The sequence below is a fragment of the Drosophila erecta genome, unplaced genomic scaffold (assembly GCF_003286155.1).
Source record: "Drosophila erecta strain 14021-0224.00,06,07 unplaced genomic scaffold, DereRS2 tig00000092-arrow-pilon, whole genome shotgun sequence".
In the NCBI taxonomy this organism is placed as follows: Eukaryota; Metazoa; Arthropoda; class Insecta; order Diptera; family Drosophilidae; genus Drosophila; species Drosophila erecta.
Window position 1 is genome coordinate 7,144,587 of NW_020825207.1, and position 17,334 is coordinate 7,161,920.

Sequence of the window (17,334 nt, forward strand, 5' to 3'; positions counted from 1 at the left end):
GGCCAAAATAAATGCCAGCCTGATCGGAGACACGAAAATCTCCAGTTCACTGCATTCTCGCTGCGAATTCCGCATCTTTTGCGAGACATGTGGGCGTCTGTCAATCTGTCTCTGTTCCCCCTCTCTTTCTCTGGCCCTGCTGCCGTCTCTTTCGCGTCTTATCACGCGACGGAAAACGTCTGACAGTCTGACTAACTGACCTTCTTGCGAGGCATGAGTCAAGCATTTCGGCGACAGCCAGAGATACTTCCAAACAAAGTCTGCTGGATGCAAGCTGAAGTGAGCTGACTAATGCCGTACAGTAGAGCTTCTGTAGCTTCAACTTTAATAGGGAAACTCTGGGTGATGGGTTTAGTATCAGTTGGATAATCGTATGCATTAGAATGCCATTAGAATGCAGCTTACTTAGATTGAAAGTAACTGAATTTATACTCGCATACAACTTATTGTACGCCTAACTCAATCATTTATAATTATTAAGAAGAAAACCATTTATCATTTATTAGTAATTTTAAAATCCCCTTAAAAATCCGAGGTTAAGGGTTAATAGTTGAATAGTTAATTGCTTCCCTTACATTTCAAGTGATTATCCCCTGCCAGCAATATGTTTCTTCTGGATGAATAGGAGAAAACAATTAGCCCAACGGAAATCGAGTTGAACAAACAGAGAAATGCTTTCTTAAGTAATGTGACCATTATCCCGCTAGCTTAGCCACAGGTTTTGCTGGCGGGTTTCCTCTTTATTGATATACTTTTAATGGACTTACAAATATTACGCATACGCCCAGTTGCCTGCAGTCACCTTTCCCCAGCAGTTTCCCAGGCAATTTGTTCAGCTTTTCCTGCAGGCCTCAAGTCGGGCACTTAGCACAATTCATCAAGTGATTTATTTAACACGCGCCGAGCGTTCGGACGGAAGTTTGATTTCGCCCGTGGCACGGAATCATTAAGAATCCCACTCCAGCGGATCCAACGGGTCCAGCTGTGACCCACTGCACCAGTTTTGCTCTTTGGATCCGCGGATCCCGCTTGGGCCTGGGCCTGGGCTTCATCTCCATCTCCATCCCGGACTTGGGCCCTGGCCATTGATTTATGGTGCTGCCGGAGCTGCTCATCCAGAGCAATTTCACATGGGCGCACAGCTGTTGCCGATAATTATGGGTTTTGGGCCACAGAGAGGTTTCTCTAGGAATAAAATGGGCCAAATGCCGAAAAACAGCGAAGGCAAAGTAAAGGGCCCCGTGGGACAGTTGCTGATTTAAATTCGTGTTAGAGAGACAAAATAATTACGGCAATTGGGCAGGAAAAAACCCCCAAACTCCCAAACCCCCCAAATGAACTGAAATGAAACTGCACGACGATCGAATGACTGACTGACTGACTCGGTGAGTGAGTGAATGAATGAATGACTCCACTTTGAGTCGGATCAACGGAGACTTGGCTTTTCGTCTTGGTCTTGGGAACATTCGGAGAGTGGCTCGGAACCATTAAAATTCTTGGCGATGAGCCCTGGGCAAAAACCAGACAAAAAAAGAAAAAACCAAAATATATCTTCGAGAGACAGACTTGCGACCTAAGTAGTTGACCCAGAAAACGATTCTATTGCATATCGGCAACTGTCAGTCATGTGATTCGTTATTATTGTTATTATATGTATTCGCCATTAAGCATTTATGATTTTCTGATTTATTTCAGCTGCTTTTGTGGCGCCAAAGTCAAAAAGACAATCAGCAGCTGCTGCCCACGTAGCTACCAACAAATGTAGAAACACATATACATAAATACATATAAATATCTTTGAAAAAACCCTCCGCAATACCCAATCTCAATGCAATCGAGACTTCAAGCCAAGTCAGTCAAGTGGCTTAAGGCTTGGTCTTGTAACGTTTCTTTTTCGTTTTCGTTATATTGAACGTTAGTTTTATTTTGAGTCGACTTATATTTTTACCCATTCGCTGTTCGCTATTTCTCCATGTGTTTCGGCTTTATGCTCGAGTATTTACAATTCGATTTGGTTTACGAGAGTCGCAGGCGCAAACATCCAAAAATTAAGTATACGACACGAGGGCTGGCAAGCAAATTGACTTGATGAGTTGCTGAGTGGTGGAAAATTTCAGTGGGTAAGCTTGGCTGTGATCGCAATGGTAATAAATGTTTGACAAGCAAAACAGTGACTGTGATTTATTGGAAAAACACTTCCCCTAGTAGCCCATAAAACTTTTCAATGATCTGATGCTCAGCGAGCTAAAGCATGTGAAGTAAAAGTAGTTTTTAAAGATTATATAATGTTTTCAGTTAAGCCAATCATTTTGTTTGTATTCAGTAGAATGATTAGGCAATAATTACAATATCAATCTTTATTGGTAAATACGTATTATTCAGTAAATGAATAAAGTCACAGCTGATAACGAACAATGAAAGCAAAAGTAAACAATACTAATTGAGTGAAAATTATGAATCATTCTGCTTGTGAATGAACAAGCAATGATTCTAAAAGATTACTTCCTGTTTATGAACCATAGTAAAATGAAACCTCGTTGGGTTCAATGACTTCAATCAACGCTTTCGAGATATAGTGCAGTATGTAGCATTTTCGAAGAGTAAATCACTATTTAGCCAAACCCCAAATCCCAGCAATGATCATGCTATCGATCTGTTATTTGTTCGTTACCAAATTTTCGCCCAATCCAGTGAACTTGATCACCGAATCGCAGCATGAATCAGAGCTCGAAGGCTTGGAGCCCTGCTCATGTGGCTCCAATACGCTCGCCTTGTGCACACCATTACTTAATCCGGCTTATTATGGACGCTCCGCTTGGCGGCGGTGTCTGCATCCGTCTGAGCCCCCGTTCCCATCCCCATCCCCTTTTGGCTCCCTCCCACGAGCGGCCCCCTGGTTGTGTACATAATATATATGCTTTGGCAACATGGCAAGTTTGGGTATTGCCGCTGCACTTCAAATATGTTTGTTCGACGGCAATTGCATTGGCTGCACTGCAATAATTTTCACTTAATTATCTAACGAGGGACTCCATTGTTGATTTTTTCTTTATTTTTTGGTATTCGCCCAAGCTGTGGCCGTAATTATGGCTGCGGATCATTTGCAAATGTGAGCTATCCGGTCAGCAGCGGTCACATAACTAATGATTAAACCATTTAAATGCTGCGGACTTATGCAACATCGATTTCTCTTGCCCGATCTCTTGCAGGATGACCTGCCGCACCACAACAGCAGCAGCCAGCTGAACCAGCACCACGGATCATCGATGGACCAGTGCGGTCTGACCCAGGCCGGCCTCGAGGAGTACAACAATAGATCCTCCTCGTACTACGACCAGACGGCCTTCCACCACCAGAAGCAGCCATCCTATGCCCAATCCGAGGGCTACCACAGCTATGTGTCAAGTTCGGATTCCACATCGGCCACGCCATTTCTGGATAAGTAAGTTGTTGCGGAAAAACCGGGGGAATCACTTTTGTGCAGAGAGAAAAACAAGATAGATGGACTGTACAGATAGTATCTTATACTCCACTTCCTGTTCAATTTGCTATACGAGTATTGTACTGTGGACAATATCGGCAATATGCGTATACACACATTTAACAGAAGCACTTGATGTTCAATTGTCTATGTAATTTTCTGTGTAATTTTCTCTCCGTGTGGCTGCATTGCAAACACGTTTTTCGCGCACATACTCGCATCAAATGCCGAACGACAATTATGAATTTTATTTGTACACTAAAAAACGCCATAAAAAATTCTTGGTAACGCAGACACATGAGATACATAAGTCGCAGACGGAGCACCGCACCGAGAAATAAAACCGAAAACGAGCAGCTTAAGCTCTACTCTCAAGGTCTTCTTGGCTCTGTCTCCAGCTCCATCTCCATCTCCAGCTCCAGCTCTATCTCCATCTCCGGTTTTAGCTCTATTTTCTGTCCAAATGGTTGGCTGTCTATCTGTCCGTGTGTCCGACCATCTGAGCTATCTGAACTTGCCCCAAGTGCCGAAGAGAGTCCGCCGGCGGCTCCATTGCCCGATCCGAAGGCTAGGCAAGAAATTCAAGTAATTGCGGCCATGCGAAAAGCAGAAACCAGAAATCGCAAATTTCTGTAGCACGCAATGATTTGCCAAAAAGCTCGGCTTGGCTTAGACATACTCGTGCTTTAGCGTTGGCTCCAACTCTAATGCCCATTTCGACGGGCTGTTCCATTTCCACTTGCAGATTACGTCAGGAGAGTGATCTTCTGTCGCGGCAGTCGCATCATTGGTCGGAGAACGATCTGTCCTCCGTGTGCAGCAACTCCGTGGCGCCTTCGCCCATTCCGCTGCTGGCCCGCCAGTCCCACTCCCACTCCCACTCCCATTCTCACGCGCATTCCCATTCGAACTCGCAGGGCCATTCCCACGGCCACGCCCACTCCACCTCCTCATCCTCATCCAGCAACAACAATAGCAGCAGCAACGGCACCGCCACCAGCAACAACAACAACAGCTCGGAGAGCACTTCCTCCACGGAAACCCTCAAGTGGCTGGGCTCCATGAGCGATATATCGGAAGCAAGTCATGCCACCGGCTACAGCGCCATCTCCGAATCGGGTAAGTAACTCGTGCCACGACTGTCATCCAGAATGCCACCACATGTTTAGGTCTACTTAATCACCAGGGCTATGTAATCGTGAACTCTTCGAGTTACGTAATCCATTTCAAACTAAATACTATTAGATGCATTATATACTATTACATTGCTGTTTACAAAAGTATTGTAAGCATGCTATTGTATTTTCTACTTGATAGGAAGTTTCTGTTCCATTAAAAAATTAAATCTAGTTAGAGTTAGAGTTCTATCTGCATTGCTTATAACCCCTCAGTTATATTTCAATGAAAACAAATATGTGTAGCACAGCTGAAACATATAATACTGCGCCCAAAGAATGGATAATCGTGGCCATAATTCGAGTGGGGTCACAGTGGCAGTTACAGCTTTTTTTTGGGGGTGAACGGTTAGCCAGTTGCCAGAAGAGAAGGTTGCCGAAAATGCTGGGCGACTGGCGGGCGAACCCACTGCCCCACGACCTTGGCTCACCGTTGGCCCACTTTTACTTGCCGCAACTCCTTTTTAGAATGGCCGAGGACACGCCCTAACCGTTCTCCCTTTCGATTGCAGTTTCCTCCTCGCAGCGGATTGTCCACAGCTCCCGGGTGCCGACACCCAAGCGCCATCATAGCGAGAGCGTGCTGTACCTGCACAACAACGAGGAGCAGTGCGACAACTCGCCCACTGCGAGCAGCTCCTCCCAGATGATGATCTCCGAGGAGGCGAGTGTCGAGGGATCCCCACCATCGGTGCAGTCGCTTCGCATCCAGCACCGCCACAGTCCCAGCTATCCGCCCGTGCACACCTCGATGGTGCTGCACCACTTCCAGCAGCAGCATCACCAGCTGCAGGACCACCAGCACCCGAACCGCCACCACAGCAACCAGCAACTGGCCTCGCCCACGGAGAAACCTCGCTCCCTCATGGGACAATCCCACTCCATGGGCGACCTGCAGCAGAAGAATCCGAATCAGAATCAGCTTCTGGGACGATCGGCTGGCCAGCAGCACAAGTCCAGCATTTCGGTGACCATTTCCAGCAGCGAGGCAGTGGTCACCATTGCTCCACAGCCGCCGGCTGGCAAGCCGAGCAAGCTGCAGTTGTCCCAGGGAAAGTCCGAGGCCCTCAGCTGCAGTACACCCAATATGGGGGAGCAGAGTCCCACGAACAGCATCGATTCCTACCGCAGCAACCACCGCCTGTTCCCGGTGAGCACCTACACGGAGCCGGTGCACAGCAACACCTCGCAGTACGTGCAGCATCCCAAGCCGCAGTTCAGCTCCGGGCTGCACAAGTCCGCCAAGTAAGTAGATCTAATTAGATCCGAGATAAGTTCACCTCAATTAATATGTGTTCGTACTTGCCCATCAGACTTCCTGTGATAACGCCAGCGGGGGCCACTGTGCAGCCCACCTGGCACTCGGTGGCCGAGAGGATCAACGACTTCGAGCGCAGTCAGATGGGGGAGCCACCGAAGTTTGCCTACCTGGAGCCCACCAAGACGCACCGCCTCTCGAATCCGGCCCTGAAGGCCCTGCAGAAGAACGCGGTGCAGTCGTATGTGGAGCGTCAGCAGCAGCAGCAGAAGGAGGAACAGCAGCTGCTGCGTCCACACTCGCAATCCTACCAAGCGTTGCATGTGGAGCGCAAGTCGCTGCCGAATAACTTGAGTCCCATCATGGTGGGCCTGCCCACCGGGAGTAACTCCACGTCGACGCGGGATTGCAGCTCACCCACGCCACCTCCACCACCACGACGTTCGGGCAGTCTGTTGCCCAATCTGCTGAGGCGCTCCAGTTCGGCCTCGGACTACGCGGAGTTCAGGGAGCTGCATCAGGCACAGGGTCAGGTCAGGGGACCGAGCATTAGGAACATAAGCAATGCCGAGAAAATCTCCTTCAATGACTGCGGAATGCCACCTCCGCCGCCGCCACCACGTGGACGGGTGGCCGTGCCCACCAGACGCACTTCCTCGGCCACGGAATACGCACCCATGCGGGACAAACTGCTGCTGCAGCAGGCCGCCGCCCTGGCCCACCAGCAGCACCACCCGCAGCAGCATCGCCATGCCCAACCGCCCCATGTGCCGCCCGAGCGTCCGCCCAAGCATCCCAATCTCCGGGTGCCGTCGCCTGAGCTGCCACCGCCGCCGCAGAGTGAACTGGACATCAGCTACACCTTCGATGAGCCACTGCCGCCGCCACCGCCGCCGGAAGTGCTCCAGCCACGCCCACCGCCCTCGCCCAACCGGCGCAACAGCTTCGCCGGAGCATCCACACGTCGCACCGCCTACGCAGCACCACCGCCCACCGCAGTTGTCGCCGCCAAGGTGCCACCGCTGGTGCCCAAGAAGCCAACGAGCTTACAGGTGGGTCGTCATGCATGATGCAACTACTGTTTGGTAATTGGATTCGAATACGTTCTAAACATTTATATTATTTCCGACTGCAGCACAAGCATCTCGCCAACGGAGGAGGCAGCAGTCGCAAGCGCCCGCACCACGCGACTCCACAGCCCATCCTCGAAAGCGTGGCCGGTCCCGTGGCGCCACCGCCACCCCTCTTGCCGCGTGCCAGATCCACCGCCCATGACAACGTGATTGCCAGCAATCTGGAGAGCAACCAGCAGAAACGGTGAGTTATAGCTCTATAGGAACTGTTAGCACTAAAGGATGGCATCTCTCTAAATTGTACAAATTATGCAAATTTCATTTGCATAATCTATAGATAGCTATTACCAGTGTTTAAACCATAAAATTGTCAGCCTTCAAGTATAATTTAAAATGCTTAATTAGATATGAAATCATTTCCTATATGCGGTATCCCCTTAGTATCTTAAATTAGACAAGTTAGATAGTAAGCCATGGCGAGGGTCACAGGGGAAATCACAGCCTCCACCAAGCCAAAACATACGAGTGTTCAGTGAGCTCTGCAGCATCCGTGGGCTTTGGACCACTCCCTGGCTCATTGTTCTTGACCTTATCGAATCCAATTAGCTGTGAATGGAGTGCGTGGCACGGTAGCCAGCGAGCTTTGCTGATCTTGGCTAATGAGCCGCTTCCTTTGCCGCTTGGCCGTCAGTCAGCTGTCGCCTAATGCTTAATTGGATTATGAAATACACTGCTCGCTGAGCAGCTCGACTTTCGCTTTCGACCCACTAAACCCGGCGACCGACTCCAATTGCCAATCGCCAAAACGCCAATGGAGCCAATGCAGCCAATGGAGCCAATTGAGCCGCCACCTGAGCGGCCACAAAAATGTGTCAACCAAGCAACGATTTATGTTTTGCTCCTTGGCGTGTGGGCAGCACCACTCCCCAGGTGTCCGAGATTCCCCCAAATGAACCACCCACCCCACCCAAGTTCTTTGTTCTGATTGTGCTGGTAAAAGCCAATCAAATTGAAAATCGAAATTTATCCGGCCAGCGGCACAAAGGGTCCATTCTTGGCCAGGCCAACGGCATGACATTGATAGATGAACGCCGGTCGGTTCATTAGCGCACCGAGCGCATAGTTTTTGCATTCACTGTATGGCATCGCACCCGATTTTCGGGCATTAGATAACTCAGAGCCGCACATTGAGTTCAAGCAACAGTTGCACAGTGGTTGGGAGCATAAATATATTGACTGAGTTACATAAATACAATGGTTTCCCAATTTAGTTCATTCAATTTGAGTCTGCAACAATGTAGTCACAGTTTCAATTGAATTTCTCCCACTGTGCCGTGCTCATGCTCAATAATTTCTATGGGCTGTCATGTTTTTTTCTCCGCTGCTCCTTTTTATTTGAGGCTTTTTGTTTTGGCCTTTTTTATGTGGTGGCTCAGTTGACACCGGGGGAGACCTTTGCGGCACGATTTGTTGCAGCAGCAGCATCCAGCACGAGACAAATATTGACACAATTTGTGGCAAAGTTTTCGGGCTGGCAACTTGTAAATGGGCTTGTCAGAGGCTTCGTTGCCGTTTTAGCCAGTTTGGGGTTCAAATGCCGTTCACCGCGAACGTGGCTAATTTGCATTTTGAAAGTTTGGCGTGCGCAAAATGGAGCAAAGGGCAGTCATCGCTTGCATTTCTCGAACCGACTCACCTGCAGACACTTTTCGAGCGACTTCAATTAGAGCAGATCACCGAAAAAACAGCCAACAGCCAAAAACGAACAACACCAAAGATACAAAAAATAAAAACCCTGAGAGGTGGAGGTGTGCCATATGTTCTCTTGACAGCCTCTAATTATCGCCTCGCACAGCCGTTGGCCAAAAAATCCGCAAAGTGCAGGCATTTGCCGAATTAATTCCCTCTTTGGCCATTTGGCAACACTCCAGCTAGGTCTCGGCTGTATTATTTTCAAATTAACTGCAGCATTGAGCTGCGACCACAGACCACGCGTCGTATGCGCGCTATAAATCACTCATGCGCCGTGTTGCCAAGGCAGCAAAAGGAACAAGCGAAACATAATGGCAAACGCCAAGCCAGACAATTCAATTTATCCAGCCGCAAGTCGCGACTGTTTCGATGCAGTTGCCGTGATTAGACGACGTCGCCAGGTTTTCAGGCCAGTTAGCTGCCTCTCTGCCTTGCTGGCTGGCTGGCTTGCTGGCCACATTTAACAAAGTGTTTGCCATAATTTCTGCCCGCTATCAACGGCTAAATATCGACAGTGCACACAATGATCGATTGAACTTTGCTCCGATGACGATGACGATGCAACAGCCGCGACAGATTGGCGATGAGAACATGCCAGTTGGGTCCAACAAAAGGCGATTGAATTTAATGGCTTCGGGGCTTGGTACTGACAGATCCAGTACCTATAATAATAAAGCTTGTTTAATCCAAGAGAAATCTCGATAGTGGTCTACACAAATGCACATGTATGTGGAGAACAGGAATATTACTATACCTTTTATGGCGTTTACAAGGTTCCTTGGTCTTGTCAACTCGTACAAATCGTTGCCTACTTTTGTGCGTTGCTGTGGTAAATGCGCAATGTAAAATGCTCAGCGCTTAAAAGTGTGCTTTAATTTGAGCACTGCTGTTAACTGAACTGTTAACTGTTAACTTAAGAGTATTCTTCTCTCTTTTCGTGCTCTTAAAGTGTCTTTTGTGTTTGGTGTGCCCGTGTTTTTGCGGCTGCCGTCGCCGCAACTTCAACTTCAAACGTGTGAAAACGTCTGACGCGTTCGGACGTTCGACGCTAGTTGACGCGTGTGTGAAAATAAATCAATTGCAATTGCCAGCGAATTTGGAAGTTGGTTACTCGAATTTGGGCAATTAAAAATGTAAAACTCTCGCGACACTTGCCTGCATGTGTATCGATTTCATGTGCTTTTCGCGACCCCGACTTCCTCGTCTCCAAAAACCAAAACCAAAACCAAAATAAGGAAGTTCAGCGCTCGGGTTCAAATGTTGGGCCAACAAACTGAAACTGCATAGCATTTGCACAAATAACTGGCAGTCGAAAGGAAGCAAGATATCACGCAAAAGTTCGGTTTATTTTGTTGTCATTTGAAATTGCCATTGGTATACACATATATCAACAGATACAGATACAGATACATCTTGCATCTTCGCGTAACCAGTGCGTGTGTGTTAGTGTGCTGGTCTTCCCAAGCAAATTGGATTTCACAATACTGGATACCGTCTACCAATTGAAAATGGTGTTCGGCGGCAAGTTCCGAATCAGAAGGTAAACATTCGCACAACTCAATTGCCAGCCAAGTCGGTTGGTCAGTTATTATGATCTCAGCTGATAACGCCGGCTATTAACGATCGCCATTAGTCAGCCTATTAACAGGAAACTCAGTGAATTCACAGAACTGCGATTTAGGCACAGAGAAAAATTCTAGGGGCATATTAAGTGCGTTTTTTTCGTTTTGCAATTAATGGGAATTATCTCAGAACAATCGGGGTTTTAGGTAACTTCTCTACATAGGCATTAAGAGTTTACAATCTACCTATTATAAATTGATTAGATAAAGTAAAGTTAAATAAATCCCTTTCTTTATGCTTACAAAATATATGTTTTGCTTTGTTCAAATTCATAAGTATGAATAAGTATAAATTCCAAAATCTCAACTGTTAGTTTTTATTTTATCTGAACGCCAACTAAGCCGCTTGAAAATAAAAACTTGACTTTTATTAAGAACGCGCTTGCAGCGAGCGGAGTATTTTATTTTTTCCCAAGATAAGCTTTTCTGAGAGTCTCGTTTGTAAACTGCATTGCATTGCTGGCCGTCTGGCTTTTGATCTGGGCTTATAGTTGTTGCCTGGTTGTACTAGTTTGTGGCGACGTTGTCGGCTAACTTCAGTGAAGCCATATTTAGCATGCTCAATGCCTAACGTCTCCGCTAATGACGACAGTTGTTGCTGTCTGCACACAGAAAAAAAGGATGGCAGTATATGTTTGGATACATTTTTTTATCAAGCTAATTAGGCTAATATTTGCTAGATAAATATAATTAAATAAACAGTTTAAAAGAGAATAGGATGTTCAAATATTGATGATTGTTTGTGGCATACCTCCTCAGATTTTCTCGCTGTGTGGATCTTTGACTTGTCTGAGGCTCTAACAACTTTGGCCCGAGCTGATAAATTTTCACAGCTGTTGTCGCTCCGTACTTATTTCTCCGCATTATGGCCATTCCCTTTGGCAGCCACGTAGGCGGCAGGTGCAAAACTGCGGCACGTCTCCTCCTCCTCCTCCTCATCCTCTGAGTTTACCTTTACCTGCTGCCATGGCAAATTGTCTGCGGACTCACTGCCTCCATTTCACATATATATGGTGTATTTCTATTTGAATTCCATTTGTATCGGTGTGACCGAGACACGCGTCATTCGCCATAATTCATAACGAGATCTATTGACATTCGGGCCATAAAAGGGGTATGTGGTTTACACTTTGTATGGAAAGCCGGCTATCAGCGCAAAGATCTTATCGATTTTATTTTATTTTTCTTTTTTTGCTGGGTTTGCTGGAATGAGAACAGTGAGGACCTTTGTTTGGGTTGGCAAAAGCGGCTAGAACCGGTTTGGGCCAAGGAACAGCTGGTGGTTGATTGGTGGCTCAGTTGGTTTGTTGGCTCATTGGTCACCCCTAGGAGTGGTCGTCGTATCCCCGGCAACTATAAAGGCCAACAACCCCCGAGGGATAATAAAATGAGGACACCACTTAAAGGAACCCCGGCCAGCAAATCGGTTTTACTTTTACTTCAATAAACAAAAGCGATTCATTTCGAAAGAACGCTATCAAAGAAATCGAACTACAAATAATACATATGTATATATGTACGAATATCCTTCTTAAGGATAAGCACTTTTCCAATAGTTGCAATAAGTTTTCATTTGAGCCAAGGTTTCTTTCAGTTAGGCAATACCTGTCTAAGGTGCAATTAACTCAGTCGAATGGATTGGATTTGCGTTAGCCATAGGCCATAAGCACTCTATAAAACAGCAAAAAACTGGAAAAATCACAGAACCCATGCAGCTCATATGCCCAAATTCGTCGAGGGTATAAGCCATTAGCATAAAAAAATAAATAAAATAATATTCAACTGTGCCGTGTTGGTTCGTTGGTATTTTTTATTGAGGCTTCGCACGAATTTCGAAATAAACGACCGGCAAAAGAATTCGCTGTCTACGAGTAAAAATTTGTTAGCTCAGCGACGACAGCAGCGAATTTCTGAATTTCTTTTGCAGCATAAACATAAACGAAACCGTAAACCGAAATAATCAATAAACATTTTTACAATATCAAAGCGGAGACAAGAATGCTCGATCGATCGATCTTGTTCCCAAGAGATCCGTGAAATCCATGAAATTACTTCGACCTTCTGGCCAACTTTGATTTGTTTGTTTGATTTGTTGTGTGTGGTATGTGTGGTGTGTAGTGTGTGCCATTCGCAGGGCTAAATGCTTTTTGTTATTGTGACAGCCTATTCAATAGCGAGCAAACATCAAACAATAAATGTTTATTGCGGCCTGCGTCTGTTTTCATTGCCAATCGATTCGCCGTGGAAAACTTGTAATACCAATCAAACCGCGTTCTTCGCTCCGCTCTGAATTTCTGCCTTGATTTGTTTGTGGTTTCCATTACGAAAGACCGGGATCTGTGATTTCTTCAATGCTAATTATAAAGGCGGCGGCGACAAATGTCAAGAGTTTTCAATTAGCAGCGTTTTGATTGTTCTCTACACTGCTTTGATTAGATTTATGGGGCTATTCGGGCTCTGTTCTAAAATTCAGGTCGCAGCACGTCTTTTGGAAATGTTTCGCGACTATTTTTATGGCTAACTGATCGGCAACAGTTGAACAAACAAAATACCCACGAATTTATATATGTATGGTGTATATAAATTAACATGCTTTCAATTGAGACACCAACAAAATGAATGGAAATAAAGTACACGCGGCCATATTTCAGTCTTAATAAAAATGTATAAAACTGCCATTTTTTAATCAACGCTGACAAATTGACAATTTGAATAACATCGACGATGCGACGGCTTTCACGGAAGCTCGATTATCAGAGTTTGGGTAGCTTCCTGATGAAGAGATTCTCTTAATCTGTAGGGTTCAAGAATCTCACAATCTATCAATCAATCCGGTTTTCTGGTGGGACCCCTCTATTCTGTATTTATGATAATTAGGTGGTCTCATAAAACCGAACGAATCGGTTAATCCGCTGGCTTCTCTAATGAGTTTGCCCTAACAACGATCAATTGTCGGGGTTCTGTGATTACGTATACGACGTGTAATGCGTACTAATTGCTCGGCTTTTGGGTCGCCCACGAAATGTAATTGGTGTTACCAATAGACACGTGAAAAGCGCTCCATTATCGCCCTGTTCTGGAACTTTGGAACCGACTGGGAACTGGGAATCCGACATTTCCCCGCAGGTGGGCCGGTCCCAAGTCCAGGGAGCTTCGAACTACAAAGAGCCGCTCTACAAATTGCTGGGGAAAAAGCGTAAAACAAAAGCTACCTACGTAGTAAACACGATTGCAATGTAATTCATTTTTTGTTTTTCGTTCTATATTGTATGTACAACATTCTTACTTTCCCAACTTATCTGAAAGTGAACGGGCATTGCGATCGTTACTCATCAGTGGCAACAGAACGCAAAACTGAAAACAAAAAGACTGGCTCAGCCAACCATCAAGTACAAGCAACCACATATCTGCATGAAAGCCCGGGGAGCACAGAACATATTTAAACAGATACCTATATGTTGTACGAGTATATGGAACAAAAAGCCAAATGAAGCTAAATGAGTGCAGAGTGACAAAGCCAAATGGAGGAGTTCCCCGCGTGACAAAGGCGACTTCGCAATGCTCTACAATTGAGGCGGAAGTGTCAAGTGAAATGGGTGGGAAAAGAATGGGAGTGGTGCCCTTTGTAGAAAGCTGACTTTTCATTGGGCCGGCGTTGAGTGATTATGAATTTGTCTCCCTTGATGTTCTGGAAAGATATGTCAGCGAACTGGGTCTTGTGGCTAAGCAAAACATTGATCTTTTCAAGATTATTATAATCCGAAAGTTGTCACGATGGGGCTTACAAAATGGCTTTACAGGACGGGTATTATTACATTTCGTCTAAGTCATCAGCGATAAGGAAAGTATACAAAGTCAAAGAGTGCACCTGTTGATCTAGGCCTAATTTCTGGAGTTTTGGGCCCATTTCAGGCACACTCTGTGGCATGTGGGCAGGGTATAATTACGGCGACGGTGCCCCTGCCACATATGTGTGTACAGCGCACAGGGGCAGATAAAGTTGCGGGTTCCTCCAGAAGAATAACAGAAACAGTAAGAGGCAACAAGTTCAAGTCGAGCGGGCAGACAAAGTACCGCAAAAGTCAAACAAATGAGGGAGATATAGTCTATATATATATTCTTAAATAGGTGGGGGCACCGCAGATGGGTTCAGCTGATCGGAGTGGAGTTAAGAACATTTGGCATGTATCTTTCGAGAAGGGGGAGCCCAGGTCAGCGGATGTGCTCGGGGCTCCAGCATATTTATATATCACCTCGGCACAAGGTCAGAGTCGTGGTCGAATTAATGGCAGCCACAGTCGATTCAATTAGCCACGAAATTAATGGAAAACAAAAAAGCAAAGACTAAACGCTCCACTAACCTCCGGCTGCGAGCGACTTCCTTTTGAATTCGTGGCCAAAAGAGCCACGCAAATCATTAAGAAACAACTGAAAATTTCACAAAAAATAACTTTATAACACGAAAATTTCTCGACGCCAGACGGGCCGAAGATGGTACATCAGATACTGGCCAACACACAGACGAAAAAATTAATAATTATGAGCTGAAAAGTGGCCAAAAGGTAAATAAGTCTGGCTTCCTACTCAACTTGAGTTTTTTTTTTCATTCGGCTACTGTGGAAACTCGATTGGATCTTTGACTGCTCCTCTGCAGGGTTTTGGGCACTTCGATTTTCTGGTTTTGGGTTTTTATTTTATTTATGTTTTATTTCGTTGTTGTTGTTGTTGTCGTTGTTGTCCGGTGCCGTGCACGAAAATTGCTTTGACACAAAAACAAAGAAAAAACCTTTTTATTTAGTGGGTCACGCGCGTCATGAGCAAATGAAAACCACTGGGCAGTCAACAAACCAAACAACCAACCTACCAACCCACCCAGATGATAAAAATCAAAACATGCGCAAAAACCAAAACCCAAAAGCCAAAAACCAAAAGCCAAAAAGCAATACCAAAAGCAAGTCAAAGCCAAAAGAGCAGTCTGGAAACCGAATTTAAATCGGAGCAGCACTTGGACTTGGCTTGGATTTCCCGGCTTGAAGCGCATGCTTAAATTGTTTGCCTAATTTGTTTTTTTCTTTTTGGATTTCTGTTTTTTGCTTGCCCGCATTTGCAATTAACATTTTTTACATACAATGTATATGTAGTTTTGAACGCAACTATTTCTCATCGGCCTGGGAAGGTTTTTTGGCCACTGAAATGCTCATAAAATATGCAATTTGAGGCATTTTTTGGGTTATTTGAATTGGACAATAAAAGCAAGAAGTGGGAATAGTTGGACAAGACCACGTTTTATTTTGGGTGATTTTTATGGGACATAATCGGTTTAATTGGCGCTGTTAATTATGCCTGCTTTGTGGGCTATGAAATTTAACTGGGTTAATTGTGCTTCGAAAAAACATTCAATCCTCCTTTTCGATTTTTATACTTCATGTTTACAAACTTGTTTAAGAACAATGCATCCCTAAACATTTATACCACATTACAGTCTTATCTTGTTCGATTTATAAAGGTTGTAAATGGCAAGGCACCTCTACCACATACATACATATTTACGCAAAGAAATCTTATCTGGCCAATTTGCTTGGATTTATGGCAGCACAGACAGCTTTATTTGTTACAATGCCACTCCAATAGGGAACAATTTTGGGAATTCCCAGTTCCCGGTTCAAAATAATATTGTGAAATTGCAAGCGAGCAATTCCTTTGAGTTGGCTTACTGCGTCTCTGGTTTTAACAACTTTCTGCGGCCCTGGCAGTCGCGGTGTTAACTTGGCTATTGCCAAAGCTAATGCCCAAGTCGATAACCGCAGTCCAGCGCAATCGGGCGTGTCGACTTTGCGGCGATGACTGTCGCTGTCAATGAACTTCGTGGCTAAATTACGTGCCTGCAATTATTCTGGGGACCCAGGAAGAGGGCCTTCTGGATAAAAAAATCTGCATAAATTTGTCAGTTGCGCAATGGGAACTCGCTCGATGGGTGTACTTACACTTAAGTTTTGTGAAAGATTTTTATGGCCATACGTGTAGATCGCATTTGCGACAGTTCTGCGCCGCAAAGAGCCGTTAAATGGGCCCCAAAATGTGGAGCTGATCTGAAATTCAATTAGCGACACCCACAGGCCTCCAATTCTGTGTCGATCATAACGATCGGAGTCTGAAAACTTAAAAAGCAATTTCGTTTTATGATAGAACTCAAATTGACACCGAAAATGTGATTGCCGATCGCTCCATTTAGGCTGTCTGGGAATCTCTGGGGGCTGGGAATGCTTTCAAATTTGAAATTTCATTGAAATGTGCGTCGCACTTGGGCCAACACATAAACATCAAATTAGAGTTGGAGAAATGCGTGTGCATTATGCATATTAAATGCTTTCACTTTCGTTTCGACCAGATTAAAGTATCTCCCCATTTTTTGGCAATGGCATATATGTTAGATATCTCGATCAGTCGGGCGGCAAATTGCGTGAAAGCCGAATCTCTGGGCCACAATTGAAATGCAAGACGCGAGATGCAGCTATTTCTATATTTACCCCCATGACTGGCTATATCTAGGTATGTCTGTGTATCTATGTATCTGTATATCTGGCCATGGTCAGCTGTTCGTTGACTGATTGTCAACCAGCCCGATACATCGTTGCCTGCCTTGTGCTCAATCATTATTGCTAGTTGCATGTTTTATAACGCAGATGATCACATGTACTCGCACTTGGCATTGCATTGGCTGCAGAGAGAAAATAATCGGGGACCCAATCCTATATTATTATCTGAACTTCCAATAATTTATAATACCCGTAAGTACTGGATTCAGGGTCAGAACATTGTGTAGTTGCAATCACAGGGTTTTGATAACGCAATCAGAGGATTTTCCAAATGCTGATAAAGTAATATGTCTTAGAGCGCTAAATTAGATAGGAAATAAACAGAAAAGCCCCAAAGAAATGGTATATAAATGGATTTTATAATAACAAGTTACAAC

General features: G+C 45.2%; 1 protein-coding gene across 4 annotated transcripts in view; it reads left to right on the top strand.

The window, feature by feature from the left end:
• The window catches only part of LOC6549416 (protein Shroom), a 47,288-nt gene that overhangs the window by 18,510 nt on the left and 11,444 nt on the right, over positions 1–17,334 (top strand). For all 4 annotated transcript variants that reach the window (XM_026979983.1, XM_015156179.2, XM_026979985.1 and 1 more), the window contains exons 3-7: positions 3,210–3,442; positions 4,227–4,600; positions 5,169–5,901; positions 5,970–6,966; positions 7,050–7,231. In XM_026979983.1, coding sequence (XP_026835784.1) covers positions 3,210–3,442; positions 4,227–4,600; positions 5,169–5,901; positions 5,970–6,966; positions 7,050–7,231 — 2,519 coding nt within the window. The remainder of the gene's footprint in view (positions 1–3,209; positions 3,443–4,226; positions 4,601–5,168; positions 5,902–5,969; positions 6,967–7,049; positions 7,232–17,334) is intronic.